General features: G+C 44.4%; 3 protein-coding genes across 6 annotated transcripts in view; 1 reads left to right on the forward strand and 2 right to left on the reverse strand.

Annotated features, from left to right (window-relative positions):
• Positions 1–752: 752 nt before the first annotated feature.
• LOC110322535 (cytochrome c oxidase assembly factor 5) lies at positions 753–9,424 on the reverse strand. The gene is made up of 3 exons (XM_021199219.2): positions 9,209–9,424; positions 7,713–7,796; positions 753–1,080 (listed from the first exon to the last, which is right to left on the reverse strand). Exons 1-3 carry the CDS (start codon positions 9,305–9,307, stop codon positions 1,039–1,041), a joined length of 225 nt encoding a protein of 74 aa, XP_021054878.1. The 5' UTR covers positions 9,308–9,424; the 3' UTR covers positions 753–1,038.
• Positions 9,425–9,479: 55 nt separating this feature from the next.
• Unc50 (unc-50 inner nuclear membrane RNA binding protein) lies at positions 9,480–17,695 on the forward strand. 3 transcript variants are annotated; one of them, XM_021197935.2, is made up of 6 exons: positions 9,480–9,839; positions 10,502–10,785; positions 11,781–11,901; positions 15,845–15,984; positions 16,061–16,162; positions 17,393–17,695. In XM_021197935.2, the coding sequence occupies exons 2-6, from the start codon at positions 10,506–10,508 to the stop codon at positions 17,527–17,529; spliced, it is 780 nt and encodes a 259-aa protein (XP_021053594.1). In that variant the 5' UTR covers positions 9,480–9,839; positions 10,502–10,505; the 3' UTR covers positions 17,530–17,695. The 3 variants fall into 3 exon arrangements, with proteins under 3 accessions (XP_021053594.1, XP_021053595.1, XP_029394058.1); XM_021197936.2 differs by having other exon boundaries at positions 9,480–9,623; positions 17,393–17,694; XM_029538198.1 differs by having other exon boundaries at positions 9,523–9,713; positions 17,393–17,694.
• A 257-nt stretch (positions 17,696–17,952) lies between these two features.
• Mgat4a (alpha-1,3-mannosyl-glycoprotein 4-beta-N-acetylglucosaminyltransferase A) overlaps positions 17,953–23,283 on the reverse strand; it is an 83,962-nt gene continuing 78,631 nt past the window's right edge. For both annotated transcript variants that reach the window (XM_021197670.2, XM_021197669.2), the window contains exon 16: positions 17,953–23,162. In XM_021197670.2, coding sequence (XP_021053329.1) covers positions 23,136–23,162 — 27 coding nt within the window. In that variant the 3' untranslated portion in view covers positions 17,953–23,135. The remainder of the gene's footprint in view (positions 23,163–23,283) is intronic.

The following is a 23,283-nucleotide window of genomic DNA, read 5'->3' on the forward strand; positions in this document are numbered from 1 at the left end:
ACACCAAGCTTGGGACATAGGTGGCAGGACTGAAGGGTGTAGTACCCTCCACTCCCAGTGGGGCCAGTACACAGAGCACACGGGTGCAGTACCTCCTACTCCCAGTGGGGACAGTACATAGAACCTCAGTGACACCCTAGGGAATNCTCACAGCTTCAAAAACTTTTAAAACAGCAAGTGAACTTCCCATTCCTTGACTGCTTCAGCCCCTTTGAACTAAGGAACAATACAGAAGCTATAATGACTCTGTTCAATGGCAAGAATCANACTGAAGATTTAGTGTCCTGATGGCTTTCTACTATGTTAAGTGGTCAAAATAATATGATAAGGATTCTAAACTTTTCCAGCCACTTCATGTCGCTGACATTTGCTATCTAGAGTGAACATCTGTTGTTTCCATTTGCTGCATTCCAGTGTTTAGGGATGAGGCTCATAACTCATCCTATATGACTGTGAATGGTGTCAGCACAGTACATGTGACCAGGATCTAGCCAAGATCACCAAGGTCGGAGCTGGAGCATATGACCCAGAAAGACCAGCGTCCTTCAGCAGGGTGTGACTTGTGGGCCAGCTCAGACTCTCGCCCAGATCTTAAGGATGTGACTATGGCTGATATCACCCCTTTATGAGGAGGGGGCTGGCCTAAAACTGAAACCAAGAAACAGAAACGAGTTGGAGGAGGCTGACAACAGGTTCTGTGTTACTATTTATGCCGATCTCATTGTGGCCTCCTGAATGCACACACTGTGTAATCTGATCGAAGAGTCATCCTTGAATATAATCTCTCCATTAGGCAATTCCCCAAACACATTAAGTTCTTAGCCCATAGTTGTNTAGTCCCATGGATCTTCTATAAATGACTTCAACCAGCAGAATCATTCAGAAACAGCACTGATCCATTTTCTCTGGTGTCCTTGGAAGGAACACCTGGTCAGAGGTTGAACAGATGCAGCAGCTACTGTGCTTCACATTTTGGTTCTTTTCTGTTAAGGACCAGAGAAAATCCTGGGTAACTTTCATCTTGCNTTTAGCATGTTATCAATATCCTTTTCTTCCTCTGAATCTTGATCTGGTATCCAGCTGAAAAGAAGCATACATACAGTTAATCACATCTGGAATAACAAGCACAGCTCTGGTAAGGGACGTCAGCAACTTTATGAAATAAGACAAGCCCAGAAACCAGCACCTAGACCTTCAATCACCCCAAACCCAGATGCCAGATGCCAGCAGAGAAACACAGTAACAGCCAGAGCACTACGTCTCTGCTAGAGCCCAGCTATCCCATCACAGCAGGCCTTAGATAGCCCAACATAGCTGAAGCACAAGAAAAAGACCTTAAAACCAGCTATATAAAGATGACAGAGGTCCCTAAAGAGGAAGTAAATAAGTTCCATACAGATATCCAGGAAAGCACAGTTGAAGGAAACAAAACGCTTCAAGATCTAAAAATGGAAATAGAAGCAACAAAGACAAGACACAACTGAGGGAATTCTGGAAATTAAAAATTTAGTAACTGAACAGGAACTACCAAGGCAATAGGATACAAGAGATGGAAGAGAGAATCGCAGGCATCGAAGATAGGATAGAAGAAATGGATACATAAGTCAAAGTGTTAAATCTAAAAAGTCCTAACACAAAACATCCAGGAAATCTGGAGCACTATGAAAAACCAAACTTAAGAATAACAGGAATAGAGGAAGGAAAAGAATCCCAGCTCAAAGGCTCAAAAAATATTTGAACAAAATCATAGAAGAAAAATTTACTAACCTAAAGGAAATACCTGTACCTATAAAGGTACAGGAAGAAAACAACACCAAATGGATACCAGAAAATAAAGTCCCCTCAGGACTGTCCCTGCATCTGTTGTCTGCCTGTGGATTCTATTCCCTAACTGGGATGCCCTGTCTGGTCTCAGTGGGAGAAGATGCACCTAGTCCTGCAGTGACTTGATATGCCAGGTGAGGGAAGATACCCAGAGGGGGGCTCCCCCTTCTCAGAGGAGGTGAGGGGAGAATGGGAGGAGATGTGGGGCTGATACTGAGATGTAAAATTAATAAATACATAAATTATACCTCATTTCTCAGTGGAGACTCTAAATGCCATGTGCTGCAGACTCTAAGAGACCATAGATCCCAGCAGACTACTATACCCAGCAAAACTTTCAACCAACATAGATGGAAAAGGTAAAATATTCCATGATAAAGTCAAATTTAAACAATACCTATCTACAAATCCAGCTCAACATAAAGGAAAACTCCAACCTAAGGAGGCTAACTACACTCATGAAAACAGAAAATCTCACACCAGCAAAACCAAAAGACAGGAAACACATACACAACCACCACAAACAACAATAACAATAACAAAGTAACATGAATCAACAATCACTGGTCATTGATATCTTTTAATATCAATGGTCTCAATTCCCCCAATAAAAAGACACAGACTAACAGAATGGATGTGAAAACAGGATCCCCACTTCTGCTACACCCAAGAAATATAATACTTCAACATCCAGGGTAGACACTACCTCAGGATAAAGGGTTAGAAAAAGATATACCAAGCAAATGGACCTAAGAAATAAGCTGGTGTAGCCATTTTAATATCTAATAAAATAGACTTCAAACAAAAATTAGTCAAAAGAGATGGGGAAGGACACTACATAATCTTCAAAGGAAAAGTCCACTAAGATGACATTTCAGTTCTTAACATCTATGCCCAAAATATGAGGGCACCCAAGTTTGTAAAAGAAACACTACTATTGCTTGCCACACCCACTCCAGTGAAGTCTGCGTGGCAAGCCCAAAAGTTTGGATACAGTCCTGAGGCAAAAAGTTTCACAGAAACTTAAGTCTCCTGGAGTCTTGGCATCCCATAGCACAAATGCTCCAAACTTTTCCCTTCATCAGTTGGTGAACGGATCTGTGTGCTTTTCTTCAATATTGTTTTATTATAAGTGCCTCCAAGGAATGGTCTGACATATAGCTAAGTTAGATTAGCCTCCACCAGTGTTCCAATATCCTAGGAAATTGTTGAGCCAACCTTGGGCTTTAAGTTTTGTAAGATAAAAAGCCTCCAGTGTTGACAGAGAGATGGTGAAAGAAATCAGGCATTACAATTTACTGGAAAAGAGCTAGGAATCTCAGGGCTAGTTCAATAAAGTAAACTTAGAATTACAGCTGAGTCACTCCCATGTGCAGGAATTTACAATGGCCTAGGAAGAGAGAAGGTTGTGGTCTAAGAAGAAACTAGAGTAATATTTAGAATAACAGCTGAGTCACTCCCATATACAGGAATTTACAATGGCCTAGGGAGAAGGTGGATTAACTATGGCAAGGGCATGAAGCCCTTGCCCCTGGCTTCTAAGAATAAACTGACCTTAGGTGGGGCTGGTTTTTGTTGTTGTTGTTGTTTAAATCCCAGTTGTAAACACTGCCTGGTTCCTGTTAGCTTTTATGTAATGCATTTCTGTTTTGTGTAAATAGTCATTTTGCATCAGGTAACCTCAATGTACCTTGGATGACCTTAATGTATCACTTAACTCCTTGTTTTCTTCTGTAATATAAGTCTGATGCTCGCTTTGAGGAATTACACTTAGACCCAGCCCTCCCTTGTGTTAGTATCTGTCACCCCGCCAACTCCTTGCCCACCTGGGTACTGGGACCCTGATTCTCCCGAGGGTTGAGGGACCAACTGAGTCCAGTCCGTGGCAATTGCTTAAATCCCATATTGAACCTCAGACACTGATAGAGGAAGACTTCAATATTGACTCTCATCAATGGACAGGTCATCCAGAAAAAACTAAACAGAGAAACCCTGAAGCTAAGAGACATTATAAACCAAAATGTACTTAACAGAGATTTACAGAACATTTCACCCAAACACAAAAGAATGTAGCTTCTTCTCAGAACCTCATAGAACTTTCTCCAAAATTGACTACATACTTGGCCAAAGATCAAGTTTCAGCAGAAACAAGAAAATTAACATAACTCCTATCAAATCGCTGGATATTAACAACAACAAATAACAGAAAGTCTACAAATTCATGGAAACTGAACAACTCTCTACTCCTATCAAATCGCTGGATATTAACAACAAACAACAGAAAGTCTGCAAATTCATGGAAACTGAACAACTCTCTACTGAATGAAAAATGGGTCAAGTTGGAAATAGATACTTAGAATTCAATGAAATGAATATACAGCATACCCAAACCTAATGACATAATTGGTACAAGGCATTGTATTGGCATAAAAACAGATACATTAATCAATGGAATCAAATTGAAGACCCTGACACAAATCTTTGACAAAGAAGTCAAAAATACACACTGGAAAAAAGGGCAGCATCTATAACAATGTGGAGCACAATGAAAGCAGTAATAATAGAAAAGTTTACAGGACAAAGTGCCTACATCAAAACAAAACAAAACAAAACAGAGAAAGACCTCATACTTGTAACTTAACAGCACAGCTGGAAGCTCTAAACAAAAAAGTAAGCACATCCAAGAACAGAAGCCAAGAAATAACCAAAGGAAGGGCTGAAATCAATAAAAATGAAACAAAGAGTCTTAGGCAAACTACTGGCAGAGAGAGAACATCAAAATTAACAAAATCATCAATGAAAAGGGGACATAACAAAGGACACTGAGTCAGTCCAGAGAATCATAAGGACATACTTTAAGAACCTGCACTCCTCCAAATTGGAAAACCTAAATGAAATGGATAATTTTCTCAGTAGGTACTATTTACCCTAATTACCCATTTCATTTAGATTTTCCAATTTGGAGGAGTGCAGAAACAGAAGGAATATTGCCCGATTCATTTTCTGAGGTCACAGTTACCCTGATACCACATACTCTACAAAGAAAACTACAGACTAATTTCCCTTATGCACATAGATACAAAATTTCTCGATGAAATACTTGGAAACCAGAAAAATAAAAAAAATAAAAAAAAAAAAAAAAAAAAAAGAAATACTTGGAAACCAAATCCAAGAACACATTAAAACGATCATCCACCATGATCATCAGATAGGTTTAATTCTAGAGATGCAGGGATGTTTCAATATATAAAAATCAATAACTGCAGTCCACCATATAAACAAACTGGGGGGAAAAGATATGAAAAGGCCTCTGATGAAAGTCTTGGAAAGATCAGGGATACAGGGATATAATCTAAATACAATAAAGGCAGTTTACATCAAGGCAAGATAGGGCAGAGTGAGAAAGGTCAGGGAAAAGAAGCTGGAATTGGGGGGAGACTTTGAGGGATGGTGTGGAATACTAGTGTACTCCTGAATCCATGAAGGTGATCCCAATGGGGGCTCCTGGTAATGGGGGCTATGGAGTCCCAATTAACCATCTCTTCTAGTGTGGCAAGGCTTCCAGTGGCAGTTCGGGTTGGGCTGTTGGCCAAGAAGGTCCCATGGAAACCCCCTAACAACCCAGGCTGATGCTAAGATAAAGGGTTGCTCTCCACAAACTGATGGCAGGGCTCCCCATTGCAGAGGACAACATCCATACAACTCTCGGAACATGGAGAATTTGAGCTGGTGCCTACACAAAGCCTTCATCCCTACATTCTAGTCTCTTTGGGGCAGGAAAGTACTCTGCAGGCTACCAAAGAGAAGCATGGACACCAACCCAGCCACAAATCCTTCAACCTAAAATCTGTCCTGCCTGCAAAATATGTGGCCTAGAACTTGTGGGAATAGCCAAATCTTATTTGACTTAGACCCACTGCACAAGAAGGGTAACCAAAAACCAGACTAGATAGCCCAAAGACCTAAGGTGAAATCAGACATGACTGGTAAAAACAACAACAACAACAACAACAACAAAACCACAGAACAACAACAACAAAACAACAACTGATTTCTAATGATTTTCTTTTTTTTTTTTTTTTCTAATGATTTTCTGCTCTACTCCTACCTCAGTGCCTTACCCAGTCGTCATCAGAGGGGCTGCCTCTGGTTCCCTTCGTGCATATGACCTCACGGAGACTGAAGCAGCACTCACAGAGTCTAGCTGTGAGCTTGGTGTCTTTATGGGAGACTCCTGACTGTGAGAAGGAGCAGGGCCCTGGCTCTTGTGCCTGCTCTTGGGGTTCTTTTCCTCCTGTTGGGTTGCTGTGTCCAACTTCAATATGCAAGGTTTTACTTCATCTTACTATATTTTATTTTGTCATGTTTAGTTGCTATCTCTTAGAAGCCTAATGAGAGTCAGAAAAGAAGTAGATCTGGAAGGAAGAAGAGACGGGGGAGAGCTGGGAGGGGGAGGGGGAGGGAAAACTGTACGAGAAAAGAATCTATTAAAAAATAATTACTCAGAAGACAGATAAAGTATGATAAAATATTAAAAAAAGTTTTAGGAAGGAGAATGAATGCGTGCCCATAGGCGTCACCAAGGAGATGAAGGCAGGAGACTCAAGTTCTAAGTCTGTGTTACACATTGCTAGATGTGGCAGCACACACCTTTAACCGTAACACCTGGGAAGCAAAGGCCTGTGGATCTCTAAGTTTGAGGCCAGCCTGATTTACAGGGTGAGCTCTAGGCCAGCCAGATATACATAGGGAGACCTTACCTCAAAGAAAAAAGAAGAGGAAGAGGAAGAGGAGGAGGATGAAGAGGAGGAGGAACAGCCAGAAAAGAGGAAGAGGAGGAAGAAGAAGAAAAGAAAGAAGTAGTAATGAGAGAAAATAAAACAGAAAGACTGAGCTCTAGGTAAGAGATTTCAGGCAGTTTACTGTCATTTATGCAATGACACAGCAGAACTCATTAACTCCTTTACTAATTTTTATGCCTTCCCAATGTTTGGACCATACTTTCAAATTCCTCACAAACCTAAAAGCTTGCATTTTACATAGCTGACAAAACACAAGGGAAGACAAGAAAACTACACGGGGAGGTCCTCCTTAAGTGGCAGGACTAGGGTGGAGAGCTGTCACCCGGGAGACACAGCAGCACAGCCATATTCGGTTTCGGTCTCCTTCGTGCTGAACCTCTGCACCCACTTTCTTTATGAACACAGGGGATGAGCTCTCAGTGTAGTCCCAAAGCCAGCAGACACAAGGATGTGCCTCTTTCAAGGAAAGCTCACATTTCTGTTCCTTGGAAAGCCTGTTTCCATCCCAAAGACCTGTGTAGATCTTTCAAGTCGTACAATGGTAGCATATTGTCCCAGGCACCAGTGATGTCATTTGGGGCCCTCCTGCCACCATCTTTCACACCAAAAACTCAAACACTGACACTTCCTCCTGGTCATGTCCACCATCTTTCACGCCAAAACTCAAACACTGACACTTCCTCCTGATCATGTAAGACAGAAGTGCCAACGCCGTCCTCAGCCTGCTAGGCTTGTGTGCAACTTCCAATGACCTGAATTCATGAGGTCAGCTCCTCCTATTTAGGACCTGCTGAGACCTCATCCTCCAGCTTTCAGGAAACCATGAGGGCCAGCAGCTCTACAGGATGACATGGTATGCTGCCCTGTGATGGGGGCCAGCCACTCTACAGGATAACATGGTATGCTGCCCTGTGATGGGGGCCAGCTGCTCTCGAAGATTACATGGTATGCTGCCCTTTGTTCATCACTGGAGTCCCCACACCATTATCCAAACCATATCACTACAACCGATGTATGACCATTAAATCATTCACATTTAATTCTATGTATAGGTAACATAAGCTTTTGAAATGGTTCATCACTTACCATTGATCTTTTACACTCAAAGAAGGCATTCTTCAAAGCTCTACAACAGCCTTCCTTCAAACACTGCCGCGGGGACTTTCCCTCCTGTGACATACAAACCAATGTGAATATCGGGAAGACTGTCCCACAAAGCACAAGACAACTGTTCTTCTGAAAGTACTTTTTTTAAAAAGTTGATTTAAGAAAATTCTTAATTCCTTTTTATTAATCTTGGTGATTAAAGAAAAGCAAATGTAAAGATTATCAAATAATTAAGTATTTTGAGTCTGTTTTTGAATTTCATTTTATGAGCGTTTGCCTGCAAGTACAAATATGCACCACATATGGACCTGGTGCCTATGGATGTCAAAAGAGGCTACCAGGAGGAACTGGAGGATAGATGATTGCGCACCACCTTATGGCTGCTAGGACCAAATCCTGATCCTCTCTAAGAGCAACAAATGCTCTTAACCACTGAACCATCTATCTTTCCAGCCCCCAGTGCCTAAGATTTTCAGAACACATCGTCAATGTTTGTATAAGCCTTCCTATGGATGAGAACCATGAATTGGATGTGTTAAAATCAAGACCTTTCGGTGTTAGTACTAAACTCTGTATATAAATGTTAATGGGGAGGGGCTGGAAAAGTGGCTAAGTAAAGAAAGTGCTTGCTGTGCATGAGAGCTCCCAGTTCAGCACCCAAATAAAGAGCTGGGCATGGAGGCAGAGGCCTTTAATCCCAGTATGGGAGTGGAGCACAAGCAGATCTGGTTAGGCTAGCCAATCAGGTTCTCAAGTAATAAGGTGGAGGGGCTAGAGAGATGTGTCAGCGGGCAAGAGGGCTTGCTCTTCTGGGACCAAGGTCAGTAATGAAAAAAACATACTGAGTTCCCTCTGGAATTTTCAACTTTTCTGGCTTTCCAAGAGTCATGAAATCTTAAGAAGTCTATTTTTGAGATAGTTCTGACCCTTCTCCCCACTCCCCTTTCTCCTCACTATCCCCCACTGGAAGGTACACTGTGATCACCTGAGTTCATACCCTACGTTTCTCTGTGCCCCCTATTATTACTCGACTGTTTCCCAAGGCAGCGCGTAGTATAAAGGCTTACGTTGAATTCCTCCCAGAATGCAACGCTGTAGGTTTAAGATAGGTTAAAGATCGCCAGAGAGAAACTATAGCACACCATAAAATACTTCCATATTCTAGAAGCCAAGGAACCAAAACTCTCCACCACAGTTCAAGTAGCCAGGCGGCGCAGGCAAGGTCTGGTGGCGCGTGCCAGCACTCGGGGATCCCTTCCTGAACCCGAGATGGCTGAAGGTTTACAGAATCCTTAGGTGGGTAGTAAGTTATCTCCCACTTAACACCAGTAAGAACTGGGGATGAGAGCTCAAGAGACCTGTCCCAAGTCGGGAGCGGTCCCAAGAGACGCGCGACCTCTACCCTCGACGTGACCTCCCCTCGCAGGCCACCATGGAGCCAGTCTTGACTGGTCTCTGCCTCCCAGATCCGCTACCTGAAGCACACAGGCCGATTGCAGCAGACATGCACCCAGATCCTCCTTCACGCCCGCACACGCGCCGCCCTCCGGCTTGTCCTCATAATACCGGGGCATGGCGGGGGCCCACCGCCCTCGGGTCGCCGGATCACCGCCCTAGGTCAACCTGCACCGCCCGGAAGGGCGTGGGCCACGCCCACTGGCAAGCTAGGGACGACGGTGGGAGAAAGTCTCAACAACTTCCGTCTGGAGTGCCTCTCTTTGGGGGTATGCGCACGCGCGGCGGAAGTGCGTGTCCGCGACGTAAACAGAGAGCGCCGCAAGTGCGGGCTACGTAGCGGGAAGGGAAGTGGCCCCGGCGGCGGCTGGGCTCGGCTGCCCGGTGAAGGTGGCGCTAGTCCCGGGCCCAGGGTGAGGCCTCGCGGGCCTTCAGGTGCGGCCTGCTCTGTGTGCGCAGGGTGGCGTTCGTGTCGACGCCGTTTCCACGGTCGACTCGCGACCTGGCGTCTCGGCGGCGGCCGGGGTGAGGGACCAGCCGGCGCCCGGGCAGCTCGAGTCCGAGGCCCGCCGTGGAGCTGCTGGGTAAAACCCAAGACGCCCCGCTTACGTGGGCATCGCAGGATTAGAGCCGTTTTTCTATTCTAAGCAGGTCTGGAATTTTGCAAGGAGACACACACCCTGAAACCTTGTCGTTGCTTGTTCTTAAGTCAGATGTCACTGGGCCATCTGTCTTCTTAGTTGACAGAGGCTTGGGGTCGTGGAGACCTGCTGGCGGGGCGGGGCGGGGCGGGGCGGGGCGCCACGGAGGGCAGGTAGGCTGGGCGGTGACCAGCAGTCACTTAGCTTCGGACTACTTGGACTGGACCCTCCACGCTGTTATTCCTCTTACCCTGCCATCCTAGGAGTAAAACCATCAAGGAGTGGAATTTGCTTCCTTTTTATTGACACAGCCTGAATAACGAGGCGCTTGCCGGCCATCGCTGATGGACTTGTACAAATAAACTGTGTGTCTTACTTTTTCAGTAACCTTGCTTTTAGATGAAACTTTTTTTTGTCTTGTTTTAAATCTTGGTCATTAAAAACATGGAATTTTGAACCAGTTAAGTGCTTGTTTCAGGTGGTACAGGAGAGTGTGGTACTGCCTTGATGGCATTAACACTTGGCCAGCCCCTTGACAAGCCCCAGAACCAACTCCATTGCTTTCGGCCCCCTAAGCCTTTCTGAAGGTGGCAGGAGAAAACGACATAGCTCTGAAGAGGAGTTCTAGTAGCCAAATATTACATCTAAGAGAAATGTTTTCATTCCATCTAGGGAGATGCTACCAAGTACTACTTTGAGTTCTTCGATGCACGGGAATGGAGTGTTAAATTCCAGGGATGCAGCAAGGCACACAGCTGGAGCAAAACGCTACAAGTACCTCAGAAGGCTCTTTAGGTTTCGGCAGATGGACTTTGAGTTTGCCGCATGGCAGATGCTCTACCTGTTTACCTCCCCCCAGAGGGTTTATAGAAACTTTCACTACCGGAAGCAAACAAAGGATCAGTGGGCCAGAGATGACCCTGCCTTCCTGGTCCTCTTAAGTATCTGGCTCTGTGGTAAGTGTGCCTCAGTTTCCAAGCAGTAGAGTAGAAAAACAAATTGGGGGTTTCAGAGAAAACTTTATCTTTTGGGATAATGTATAGTGGGTCAGACTCTTAGGGTGTGTGAAGCTGTGGAATTTGTTTGTTTTTTCTAAAACGTGAGAAAGCTGGCAAGAAAGAAAGTGGTGTTCTTCCTAGTGCTGGCTGTAACATGCCAGAGGAAACTACTGTAACAGGTGTGCGAAAGCAGGGCATGGGATTTGTCCCAGAGTTGGTTTATTCCTTCTCTTTTGAGACAGCGTCTAGATGTGTAGGCCAGGCTGGCCTGGCACTCGGGATGCTCTTAACTCGGCCTCTTAGCACTGACTTGACAGAAGTGTTCAGCCACACTGGCTGACTTTAAAACAAACAAAACAAAACTAGTAAAAACCAAACCCAAGTGTGTGCTAAGAAATATTAGGATAGGAATTACATTTCTTAATTAGGCAAATCTGTGAGGCTGGCAGATTGCTGTCTTTTTATTTTTGTTGTCAGGAGGAGGGGCAAGGTTGGTAGGACCAGGAATAGAAATCAGTGACTTAAATATACCAGGCAAGTGCTCTACCTCAGAGCTACACCCTCAGCCTTCCAGGGTAAGAGTTCTGAAAGTACTGATTGAACTTGAAAAGAAAGTTCTCCAGTACCCCATCTGGAGTATGCCCTGGTCAACAGCCCTGGTCAACTATAGAGTACTGGAGTATGTAGGTGCTTTGCACATGTAACTGGACTTAAGAGAAAGTTGGTGCCATCCACACCGGTGTTCTCAGTGCCCTGTGTCCTAGGGAACTAGTCCATGAGTCCTGTCATTTACTGCATTCAGAGTGGCATTTCTTTCCACATCAGTTGCATGTACCTTGTCATGAGGGATTTTTTCATCATCTGTGTGCCACCTCTACTGCACTGTGGGCATATGGGAGTCAGGGACTGTTTTGTACTGGAGCCTGACAGTGACTTGTAACTCTTTATTTCAGTGTCCACCATAGGATTCGGCTTTGTGCTGGACATGGGATTTTTTGAGACAATAAAGCTGCTGCTGTGGGTTGTGTTCATAGATTGTGTAGGTGTTGGCCTTCTGATCTCAACGTTAATGTGGTAAGTACGGGAAAGTGGCTCCTATGCTGTCTCGCCTGTCTGTTTCCTTCAGAGGGGCAGTAGCTAGTGAAGGCAGAGTAGCTGAAGTGGCTGGGCGGACGGTCAGGATGGTTGTAACTTAGCTCCTGTGTCTGTACTTGGTCAGAAAATACTCTAATGGGTGCTTTCTGTCATCGTAGCAAATCCCAGAATGGTTATACCCTGCTAAATTCTGATTTTTTCATATTTGTATGTTTCTGATTAGCTTTGTTTTCTCCATCGTCAGTGGGTACCATTTCCAGGTGCATAAGTGCTTCAGTAGTGTTTCAGTCCATTTAGATCTCGAAGGTTATCCTCTGGAGTTTTACATCAATCAGGGGTGTTTGAAAGGGGTTTTGTTTTCAGTGTGTCTCCTCTGTGCTGAGAAGAAATCACATCCAGAGGCCTTCAAAGGCCCTCAACCTGCTTCTGTCTGGGGTTGAATGAACAACCATAGTTGGCTGTAGACTAGAGATCTGGTGTTGAGTTTGTCACTTCTCAGAGAATGTTCCTGTGTGATTGACCTCCTGGGCAAAGGGTGGTGATGTAACAAGTGGCTTCAGAGGGTAGAGACTGAGGAGAAAGCAGAGAAAATGCAATCGTTTCAGACATGTCCACACGCATGGCTAGCAGGCCTGTGTGTGGCCTTTTTTAGAAACCGGAGTTGTTCCATAGATGGTCTTAGGTGGCAGAATGGTAGACCTTTGGTACCTAGATATGGTAGATTAGTATTTTAAACAAAAAGGCTAAGGCTTTAACCTGATGAGATCGGTCTTTTTATTTTCTTTTGTAACTTCTGACCAACAAAGTACAGGTTCTGTGGGTACTGGATAATTAATGAAAACTATGTATCATTGGTCTAATTTCCTAAAATCTAGCTGAAGATTAGTATTACTAATATAAATCAAATACTCATTGTCTAGTTACTCATGGGGGAAAATATGTAAACTTCCAAGAACAGTTGTTGACAGTGTCTGCCATGCCACAGATCAAGGCCTGGAGCTGATTTGGCTTTTGTCCCCCATAGTTTGATCAAGTGGGAACTGGCTTACTGTGCTCTTTGTGAGAACACAAGTGTCATGAACTGTGAGGAGCTGGAAGTAGAAACAGTGACATACCCCCCCAAACATCTGCAGTGTGCCATAGGAACCAGCCCACATACCCCCCAACCCCCCAAACATCTGCAGTGTGCCATAGGAACCAGCACACATACCCCCCAACCCCCCCAAACATCTGCAGTATGCCATAGGAACCAGCCCACATACCCCCAACCCCCCTAAACATCTGCAGTGTGCCATAGGAACCAGCCCACATACCCCCCAACCCCCCCAAACATCTGCAGTGTGCCATAGGAACCAGCCCCAGGCCATGCTTTGGGGAGCTCTGGACACTTGATTCCTGTTTCAGGATGGTCAGCAGCAGAGGCGTGCTTACGTGCAGCAGCATGGACCTTTATGTGCATATCTGCAAGCTGGGTTGGAGAGAAGAGAAATGGAGCACTAGGAGGCTAAGAACAACACACACGAAGTCAAGTGCACTGTGGGAAAGTCCTCAGTGCGACAGTGAAGGTGTAGAGAAGTGGGGAAGCCTGGTCCAGGCAGGACTGAAGTGAGAGAAGGGATGCCCAGAATGGTGTGGTGGTAATAGGGTGAGGAGAGAAGGGTTCGGAGCTTCCCGTGGTAACAGGATGTGGTAGCCAGGAAGTTTGGGCTTAGGAGACTCTTGGAAGTGCTGCTGAAGCATTCCTCATTGGCCGAGTCGGGCTGGAGGGATGCTTACTGCAGAGGTGAGCAGAGGGCGGGAGAGGACTGGAAACTACGGGCAGCAGTCTGGCCTGAGAGTGGAGGTGGGAAAGCAGCCAGTCAGTTCTTCAGGAACCATGTCTGTCCTGTTGGTTCAAGGAGTGTGCAGAGGTACAGTAGGAGGGCAGTGGTTACACAAAAGATTTGTAGGTAGTGAACTGCAGGCTCCCTACAGTTCCTCTATCATTCGCTTTAAATGTTATCATTTATGAAGTTCCCTGTGATCATTTATGTGTACAATGAGTAATGATCAAATCAAGGTAATTAGAGTTTCTACCTCAAACATTTATAGCTTGTTGGTGTTGGGAACCTTGGAAGTCCTAGCTAGCTAGCAGTGACTGTGCTGTGATCATTAGAATGTCTTGCTTCTGTTTTGGTAGCCACAGTCCAACCTCTGTTGGTGACCAAGATTCCATTTCCTATTGCTCTGAGGTCGGGGTTTTGTTTTTTCTTTGTATATGCCACATGTGGGTCCGTCTTTGTGCTCCTGGCTTGTTTTGTTGATTTTGTTAATTGAGTGGCACACATTCTTGGCTAAAACAGTGAGTTCCAGTTTGTTCAATGAAGCACTATTTAGGCTTTTTGATAACTAAGTACAGAGTGTCTATTATACTCTGCCGTGCTTTCTTGATTTAGTCTGTTTTGTTTCTGTGCCATTTAAAATAGGATCTAAACTATAGTCCAGGCTAGCTTAGAACTTACCATGTAGGGGCTGGTGAGATGGCTCAGTGGGTAAGAGCACCCGACTGCTCTTCCGAAGGTCTGGAGTTCAAATCCCAGCAACCACATGGTGGCTCANTCTGAAGACAGCTACAGTGTTCTTACATATAATAAATAAATAAATCTTTAAAAAAAAGAAAAAGAACTTACCATGTAGCCCAAAAAATGTTCACCACCCACATACTGAAATCAGAGGCATGCACCAGCACAGCCGGATCCTGGTTTCTGTATTCAGTGTATAAGTGACACAGGCTCAGCAGGAAAGCACTTGCCCACTTTAACCCCCAGGATTCACATTTAGAACTGCCTCCACAAAGTTGTCTTCAGATTTCATACTTGGGCACATTGCCCCATAAATAAATATAATAAAAATCATCTAAAATCCGGGGATATAAATGACATTAGTTTCCACACATTTATAGAATTGTTCCTTTCATTGACGATCTGGAGACACGATAGTTTTCTGGTAGGTTGGGTTGTAATGCAGCAATGGAAGCATGCACACGCACGTGTGTGCACGCACACACACACACTTTTGTCTGGGTCTACCACTAGCAGCCCCTTTCCCATTCTTCTATCTCTTTCACTTTTTAGTGGTAATGGCAGTTGACACAGTGGGTTTGTTGTTGAGTGGCTGGTTTAGATGTCATGTTTTGGTGATGTCATTTAGGCTTTAATGCCTGCATATTACCTTGGACCTTTGAACTGCGGGCTTTGTGTACAACATAGTCCATGAGTAAGTGCATCTGTCCTAGCTAACCCCAATCTTCTTCTCCTTCATTCTCAGAGCCACTCTTGGTGCCGCCAGCCTGTCCCCTGCTGATAGCAACTCTTATCTTCTATGTGTTCAGGGCAAGACTGCTGTCTCTGACTCTCTTTCTGGCCTCCTGGCAGATGTCTTAATCCTCACTTTGAACTAGGGTTGCACACCTCGTCACCTCCACTGCTGCTCACCTCTAGTGACAGGTGACACAGGCTCCTGTCATCTCCTCCTCTGTGGAGTCTGCCACCAAGGAGACCATCTGAACATTCCAGTGAAGCATTTCTTGCATCTGACAGTGGCTTTTTCATCATGAGTATAAGGTCAAAGTCACAAAGTAGCCCCAGGCAGCCTTAGACCTCACTCCCTGCTCTCTTGCCTGCTGCTTACAAGCACATACAGGTCTCCAGCTGTGTCAGGCGCCATCAGTGCTTTGGGCCTTTATGTAGACATTATGATTTAAAATTGCACCTCAGGTCTCCATCTCCGTTCTCACTGCCCTATCATATGCTGTGTCCTGTCTTCTCCCACTGGAGGCTGTTCCATTGCTCCATCTCCAGGGCTTCGGTAATGTGTTGCAGCAGATGGTTGGGGTCTGAGAGAACTAGTGCACTGCGCAAGACGTTTTCACTTTGCTCCTCAGGTTCATCTCCAACAAGTACCTGGTGAAACGCCAGAGCAGAGACTATGACGTGGAGTGGGGCTATGCCTTTGATGTGCATCTGAACGCTTTCTATCCGCTCCTCGTCATTCTGCATTTTATCCAGCTCTTCTTCATCAACCGTAAGTGCTTGTTTCTCATATGGTCAGAGTTCTTACAGTGTGCTGACACTCACTGTATGCTCTCTTTTCCTGGCAGATGTTATTCTCACAGATACATTTATTGGATATTTAGTTGGAAATACCTTATGGTTGATTGCTGTTGGCTATTATATCTATGTGACCTTCCTGGGATACAGTGGTAAGTTTTGGTGGTTTGAGAACAGAGAAAAACGGAGACATTGACAGACACTGCCTGAGGTGTTATGGTTCACTCATATACTCTTAATTACACAAGTGTTCTTACCCTTTAGCTTGCCCCCTGTCCCAAAGTAGAATGGAACAGGTGGTGTGTGACATTTGGAGCCATGCTAACTCATTATTGCCAAGTTACAGGTAGAAGCCCCTGACTTATTGTGTTAGATGGATTCAGGCCCCATATTATTAACCATAGGATAGATAGGAAAAGGGGTGGGCCCATGGCTATGGGCACTGAAGTAGTTACAAACATTAGGGAATGATCCCAGATCAGGCCCAGGGTCTGCTGACCCCAGGCCATATTTGCAAATTTACTGCTAACTCGTCTAGGTTATATTTCCTAATATGAATGAAAATAGTCTTAGGCTGCTCATTTAAGAGGTGATCTCAAACCAGGACTCTAACTCAGTAGAAAACCTGCCTGTTATGTGCAAGATCCTGTGTTCAGCGGCCCCAAATCCCTATTGCTAAAATGTCTAGAGATCTTCAGATCTCACAGAACCATCCAGAGAACTTTCAGCTCTTGTTCACTCTTTGGATGACTGGGACTTTACTGTGAACAATTCTAACTTCCTTCCCCCCATGATCAGTTTCCCAGGGATCACTTTGCCTTCCACTTGCCTGGTTGGGAGTATTAGAATTTTCGTAGTGAATTTTCACCTAGCTTAAAAGTTACAACCCATGGCACCAAAGTACTGGTTCTTAGTGGACTTTTGGATGTTCTTCCTCAGAACTGTTGAATGAGGAAAAATGCTTTGGGCACTAAGGAAACAGTAAGCAGGAAGCTTACGTGTTTACAGTAAACTGCCTTAGTTCTTCCCAAAGGCTGGGAAGATCATACCTCAAACTGAGCTATGTTGCTTTTTGCAGTGGAAACACTCAGATGGCTAAAAGTGGTTTTGTCCCACATGCTATCAGTCTGTGTGTAGGAAGACATAGTGATCGCATAATGAGACATCTGCTATCGTGCTGATATAGGAAGACGGAGTCCTGGGACCTTTGTCTAGATAGGAGTTTGCATCCTTCAGCTCAGGTTGCCTAGTGAGATGTAGCTATAGATCTGCAAGCATCATCTTGGACCTATGCAAGTGTGCTGCTTCTGTGGTCCAGTGTGTTGAAAAGAGCCTTCTTCCAGTGTGTACATCTGTCAGCCATGGCCATGTTTCTTTTCCAGCACTGCCATTTTTGAAAAATACAGTGATCCTGCTCTATCCATTCGCCCCTCTCATGGTGCTGTATGGGCTGTCGCTGGCGCTGGGATGGAACTTTACCCACACATTGTGTTCCTTCTACAAATACAGAGTGAAGTGAGCCTTCTAGAGAAACTGTCTGGTGTTGGGAAGGGATGAGTTCTTGTAAATCTGTAAATAGCACCAAGATGTAAAGTTTTACAAATTCAAGGTGACATTAACACTTGTCTAGACCATTCCTTAAAGCTAATTAAATGTACATTTCTAATAAATATTTTTAAACTAAAGCTGTAACTGTTTAATTATTTTCACTTGAAGCTGTATATAAAATATCAAGGGTACAGTAAGTGTTGGATCACATAGACCATCTTGTTGGCAAAATGTACAGTCTGTCCCGCTTTTAAAGCCCATTTACACAGCCCCCTCCAAAAACCTCAGCAAGTGATGTGGCTCACACAAGAGCACGGTCCCCAGAGAGACTCTGCCTTGAGAACTGCCTGTGAATGCCTGTAGAGATGACAGCCACTGTCTTACCAGGGTGGTATTCTTGCCTTTTAAAAAGATTCAAGAGGAACCAGAAACTATCTGAAAACGGATTAATACCAGTGCTACAAAAATTCTATCCACTCATTGGTTTAAGCCATTTTTATTAGAAGGAATCTTGATTCAACATAGCTTTTCAAACTTCTTTATTTGAAATACACATGGACAGTTGTAGCACAGAGACAGTTATGAAAGGCACAGTCAACAGGACATTATTAGGTTTCAATTATAGCAGCAAACTTGAAAATAAATAATCTGCCTTTAAAAATTCAACAAGTACCTCAAGTATAACTGCAGTTATTAATTATTCAACCCATGAAGACATTGTGAGCCAAGTATGTGCAGAGAAAAAGAGAACCTGGTGCAACCTAGCAAAGGGGCTCCTTGGGCTGCTCCAAGACTGTCCCCCAACTCAAAGACAGACTTTGTGAAGGAAGTGCTCCAACTGAGCTGCCCTTGACTCCACTGGGGAAAACAGTGGCTTAGTGGACTCAGCCAGTACTGTCCCAGCAGCTCTTTGTAAGGCTCAAGAGACTGCTCTTCGGGTGCGCTTACCCAGCTGGAGCAGTTCCAATAAAGAACAGAGTGCTATGCAAGCTAAAGGACCCCACTCTGGCTATTCTGGGACCAATTGCTAACTCAGTGGCAGGAAGCAGCCTCCTTAGTACCGCAGTATTTAGCTGTCCCCACAACAAGCCTGTGTTCAGAGTAGCAGGAGCCCTGCTAGGGCCCAGGGTTCACACTACACGCACACAGGTCACCTGCTGTCTGTCACCTGCTGTCTGCCCGCTCTTGCACTTGAGTTTTAGGTAATGCCAAAACTGGGAAGGGAGCATTTCAGAACAGGTCCAGTTAGCTCGTGATAGAGTATAGGGGCATGGGCAACAAAATCAATGGGGTGTCTTTGTTGTTTTATTCTTTTTCTCTTTGTAAAAGGCTGTGGTCATCTTTGTATCATTGTATGTTCACATGCATTAAATTTAGTATATTAATTAGCATAGCATATATGTTAATATTAATCATTTAAGTCCTCAACTATCAAAGTTGAAGTTTTACAAGCTGTGAAAGTTGCTACATAGCTTGGGAATGCCCTTTTCTAAAAGTCTCAAACTGAGACTTGATCCCTTACCATGTGAAGATGAGGACAGTGTTTAATCACTGGGTTCCTTCAGTTCTGTTAATTTCCTTCAAGGCTGTGGCAGCATGGTTAATAAGCACGGCTGAGTGAACCAAGATGAGAAACCTCATTAGCAGTTAATAGCTGGGAAGTACAGGTATTTTAGGAACCACGTAAACACAAAACCTTGGTTGGAACACAGGGTTTGAGCCATGAGCCACTCAGCTGAATGATTTTTGTAAAAAAGTACACCTGTCATAGCCAAAGCTCTTACAGGTATGTTCAGCCTGTGGCCCAGGACAGCAATGAATGGCACAATACAAGATTGTAAACTTACTCAAAGCTTTTTAACAGTGTCCTTGTTTTTGGAACTTGACCATGAACTCTGCACTGTCAGGTTGGACACACCAGCAAGTCAACACGAAGGTGGGAATTTTTCTTCATCAATCTGGTCTAAAATATTCTTTCCTCATTCTTTCCTGTACTTCTGGCAGGCCTTTAACTCAGTATAATTTAGGAGCATCTAGGAGAAAAAGATGCCTACAGCTTCATCCTGGCAGTTTTACAGAACAAAAACTAACACAAGTCTGACTTGTAGTGGAGACACGGGTCCTGGCACCAAACATCCTAGCAGAGACCCAGGAATAGGGCTTGCTAGGAATGAGTTTAGTCTTATGTCAAAAACCATCAGTCAGCCAGGCATGGTGATGCACATCAGCACTTGAGAGGCAGAACCGGGAGATTCAGCCTGGGGTGCAAGGTAAGACCTTGTCTTACAAACTAGTCTGCCGCAGGCAATCACATATGGAGACTTCTCAGGACTGACAGATTCTGTTGCTTTTTTAAAATGCCACAAATCTAGCCACATACAGCACTGCCCGTTTATTATCCACTGCTGCACATCAGAAGTCTCGGTAGGATCCCACTTACAAAGCTGCAATGAGGTGTTTACCAGGCTGGCTGCTCATTCAAGGATTTCCACATCCAAGCCTGGGTAAGTGTCTGGGTCAAATTGTCCTATGGCAAAAGGTTTGCAGCTCCCACTTGGTGGGTAACAGAGCCTCTGGCTCATTAAGGCAGGCGACCTGCAGTCATTTAGGGGAGCCCCTTCCACTTAGACCAGCGATGCTGTTTAGAGTTCTGCTTCTGCTCTCTCTCACTTCTACCAGCCTGACACGACTCTCAAAATAGGGCCAATCATGAAAGACTTAAAAAGAAGTCTAGTCTCCCAACTTCCCTGACAGCTTTTGAAATAAGCACACCTAATCTTTTTACATGTAACCAATGATTTCAAGAACCTTTGTTCAAACACACTCTGACGGACATAACATACGTCTAATTTACAAGCAAGATCATCCATCTGCATTCACTTCTCAAGCTTTTCAAATGTACCTCGTGAGGATCCTGAAACAAAGCATGCTGGGAAGAAGGCTGACACTAACATGTAGCCGGGTAATCTTGGCCGTCCCACCAAAATCCACCAAAATCCACACCTTCACCTGCACTATGATGAATCCATAGGTCTATTTTTAACCACAGCAGCAGGATACTACTCCTTTCTAGAATGCTCATGTTTACATGACCAGCAGAACCTCCCACCATGATGTCAATGTCCCATATTCCTAGGATCCAATATGGTGGCTGCTGGCCATGTGGCCATTGAGCACTCCAAAGGCTGCCAACTCAACTTTTCATTCCAACAGATGTGTTTTGTGGCTTCTGTAGAGGCCAACACTGCTCTAGAGTCTGGGCTATGTGAAATAACCCACTGATGCCAACCTCGACCTATTTCACAGATATAATTAGTACTGCATTTGGCACTTTTCTTATTCACTATGTGGCTGAAAGTTGGTTGGTGGCCTCCAAGGGATAATATGCATGAACACTTTGCAGTTCTAAGCACTCTGTCTTCACCTCCTCCAGTCTTCATCCTCATCAACCTCCAGGGCTCCCACAAAATCTTGCTTAGGGCAAGCACATCTGTTTCCAACAGTCTAGTGCTGAACTGGACACAAAGGAGGAAGCAACGAACACTGGGGGGTCAAAAGAGCAACTGATGTGGTGGAAGACAGGAGAGCTGCCTTCAGAGCCTGGAGTGTGTTGGAGAACACACGCCACACACAATGAAGACTAGACACAGAGTGTGTGTGTTGCATATGCCCGTGCATGGCAGGATAGCAGGCAGACATCTCTAGGAGAGAGATGTGAGCAACCTGGCTAGTTAATCGGCTCATCCAGATGCCAACCAAGCCTGCCAAGGCTCAGGCGTGTTCCAGGCACCAGGAACTAGCTCATGGGGAAAGGGGAAATTCCTTGAATGAAGGAAAGGACTTGGCTAAAAGAGTCCTTAGAGGCAAGACTGATGAGTAGAGCCTGATGAGTGGATATGCTCAAAGACCCACACTGGAGACATTCACACGGCCCACAGGAGTTTCAAAGCTTGGCCTGCCTGAACTCACAGCCACCGAGAAAGCAGAGACCTAAGGGTGCCCCTGCACCCATCTGCATGGTTTCACAGTCTGTTACCCTGCTGCTGCACACTTGAGTGTGGGAAGACAGTGGGATCTGTTTGTGGGCACAGGGCATAGGAAATCAGAGAAGAAATTAAAAAGTTGAAGGAAATGAGAGGGGAAACACCACCAAGAAAAGCTACAGCTGGGCTTTGACATGCACAGTAGTGTTTATCTACATTTTCCCAGTCAGAACATACAAAATGGCTTCCACTCAGTACCCTGTGTTCTGTACACTGGGCAACTAAGAAAGCTCCCGATGGAGGCCACCAGCTGGGACTGACAGCCCTAGGCCTCCACCACACCTGCTGGACATGTGCAGCTCCTGGAGAGTCAGAGAAGACTGGCAACTGTTGCTCCGCCTTCCTAACCGTAAGAGTAAAGCACTTTTGCCAACTAGTGCTACTTGGGACTGCAAAGTGAGGATGCACACGCACTCTGTAGATACAGCATTCACCTCCACATTCATGACACAGTGGAGCAAATCATGCTATGGAAACAGAAATGCTATGGTTGTCTTTTCCCAGAGCCCCATACCCAATAGGACTCACCCAACAGCATTACCCAGAAAGCAGTATCTGAACTCCAAAACCTACCACAGGTCTATAAAAGGACCAACCAGGGAGAAAAGAGACAGTTTGTCTAACTACTGATTAAAGACAGAGCCAAAGGAAAGGGAGTCTCATCACTCACATGGAGGGAACTATGAACGGGAGAAGGAGTCTGTGGAGACGCGGCAGGGGCCTCCCACCTGGACAATGACTGGCACACTGGTTTTCTGTGGCTACACACCATACACAGGACAGTAATAGAACCCTCGAGAGGACATTGGTCTTTTAAAATCTTGATTTTTAGGAATGACAAATGCCTCTGAAAATATTTTGTTCAGAATTGCTGTGATTATAAAAGTACTTCAAGTTAAGAAACCCACCTAGAACCAGTCTGGAATGGCAGTGCACTGGGAAATGGCGTGGATCTATAATGTCTGCATCGCCAAATAAAAATATAGAAAGAACTTAAAAAAGCTGGGGAATCGCTTCTTCAAAAAAAGGTGTTGATTCAAAACTTTACTGCACAAAAATATGTACTTCTTAAGTGCTTCTAATAAATTAACTTCATAACATCTTCATGTGTATTTATATATTTATATTTATATATAATATCCCTGATCGTCTATAAAAGAGGGTCTATAATAGTAAAATAAGTGAAGTTCAAAAGTACCCCCTTCACAAAATGTATTTAACATCAGTTTTCTCAAATTTTAAGGAATGTAACAATATGTACAACTCTTGTGTATTAGTATAATACCAAAATAGTCTCAGTCATGTTAACAGGCTGTCAGGATTGTAAAACATTTGTGTCAAGTTCAAATTGGAGGACAGCCTAGCTTCAAATGAATGCAGTTATCCATGGGAAGAGTCCCTGTCCGCGTGGCAATGACAATCATCTTATCTACAGTAGGCTTCAGGAGAGGTAGTGTTCAAGTCCAAACAGAAGAGGACGTGCTAATTATCTTTAATCAAGAGTCATAAGAAAGGACGTTGGTTTCTAAGCAGATCAACTGGTGACTTTTTTAATATGAATCTGAAATACAAAAGAATATAAGATTTGATAAAAGCAGTTAATTCACAATTCCAAGAAGTCTTCATTTGCAAAATCAAAAAACGAAGCAGCTAGGCGGCTGTGCTGGCTGAATGTACTCTTA

The sequence above is a fragment of the Mus pahari genome, chromosome 5, assembly GCF_900095145.1.
Source record: "Mus pahari chromosome 5, PAHARI_EIJ_v1.1, whole genome shotgun sequence".
NCBI classification, from domain to species: domain Eukaryota; kingdom Metazoa; phylum Chordata; class Mammalia; order Rodentia; family Muridae; genus Mus; species Mus pahari.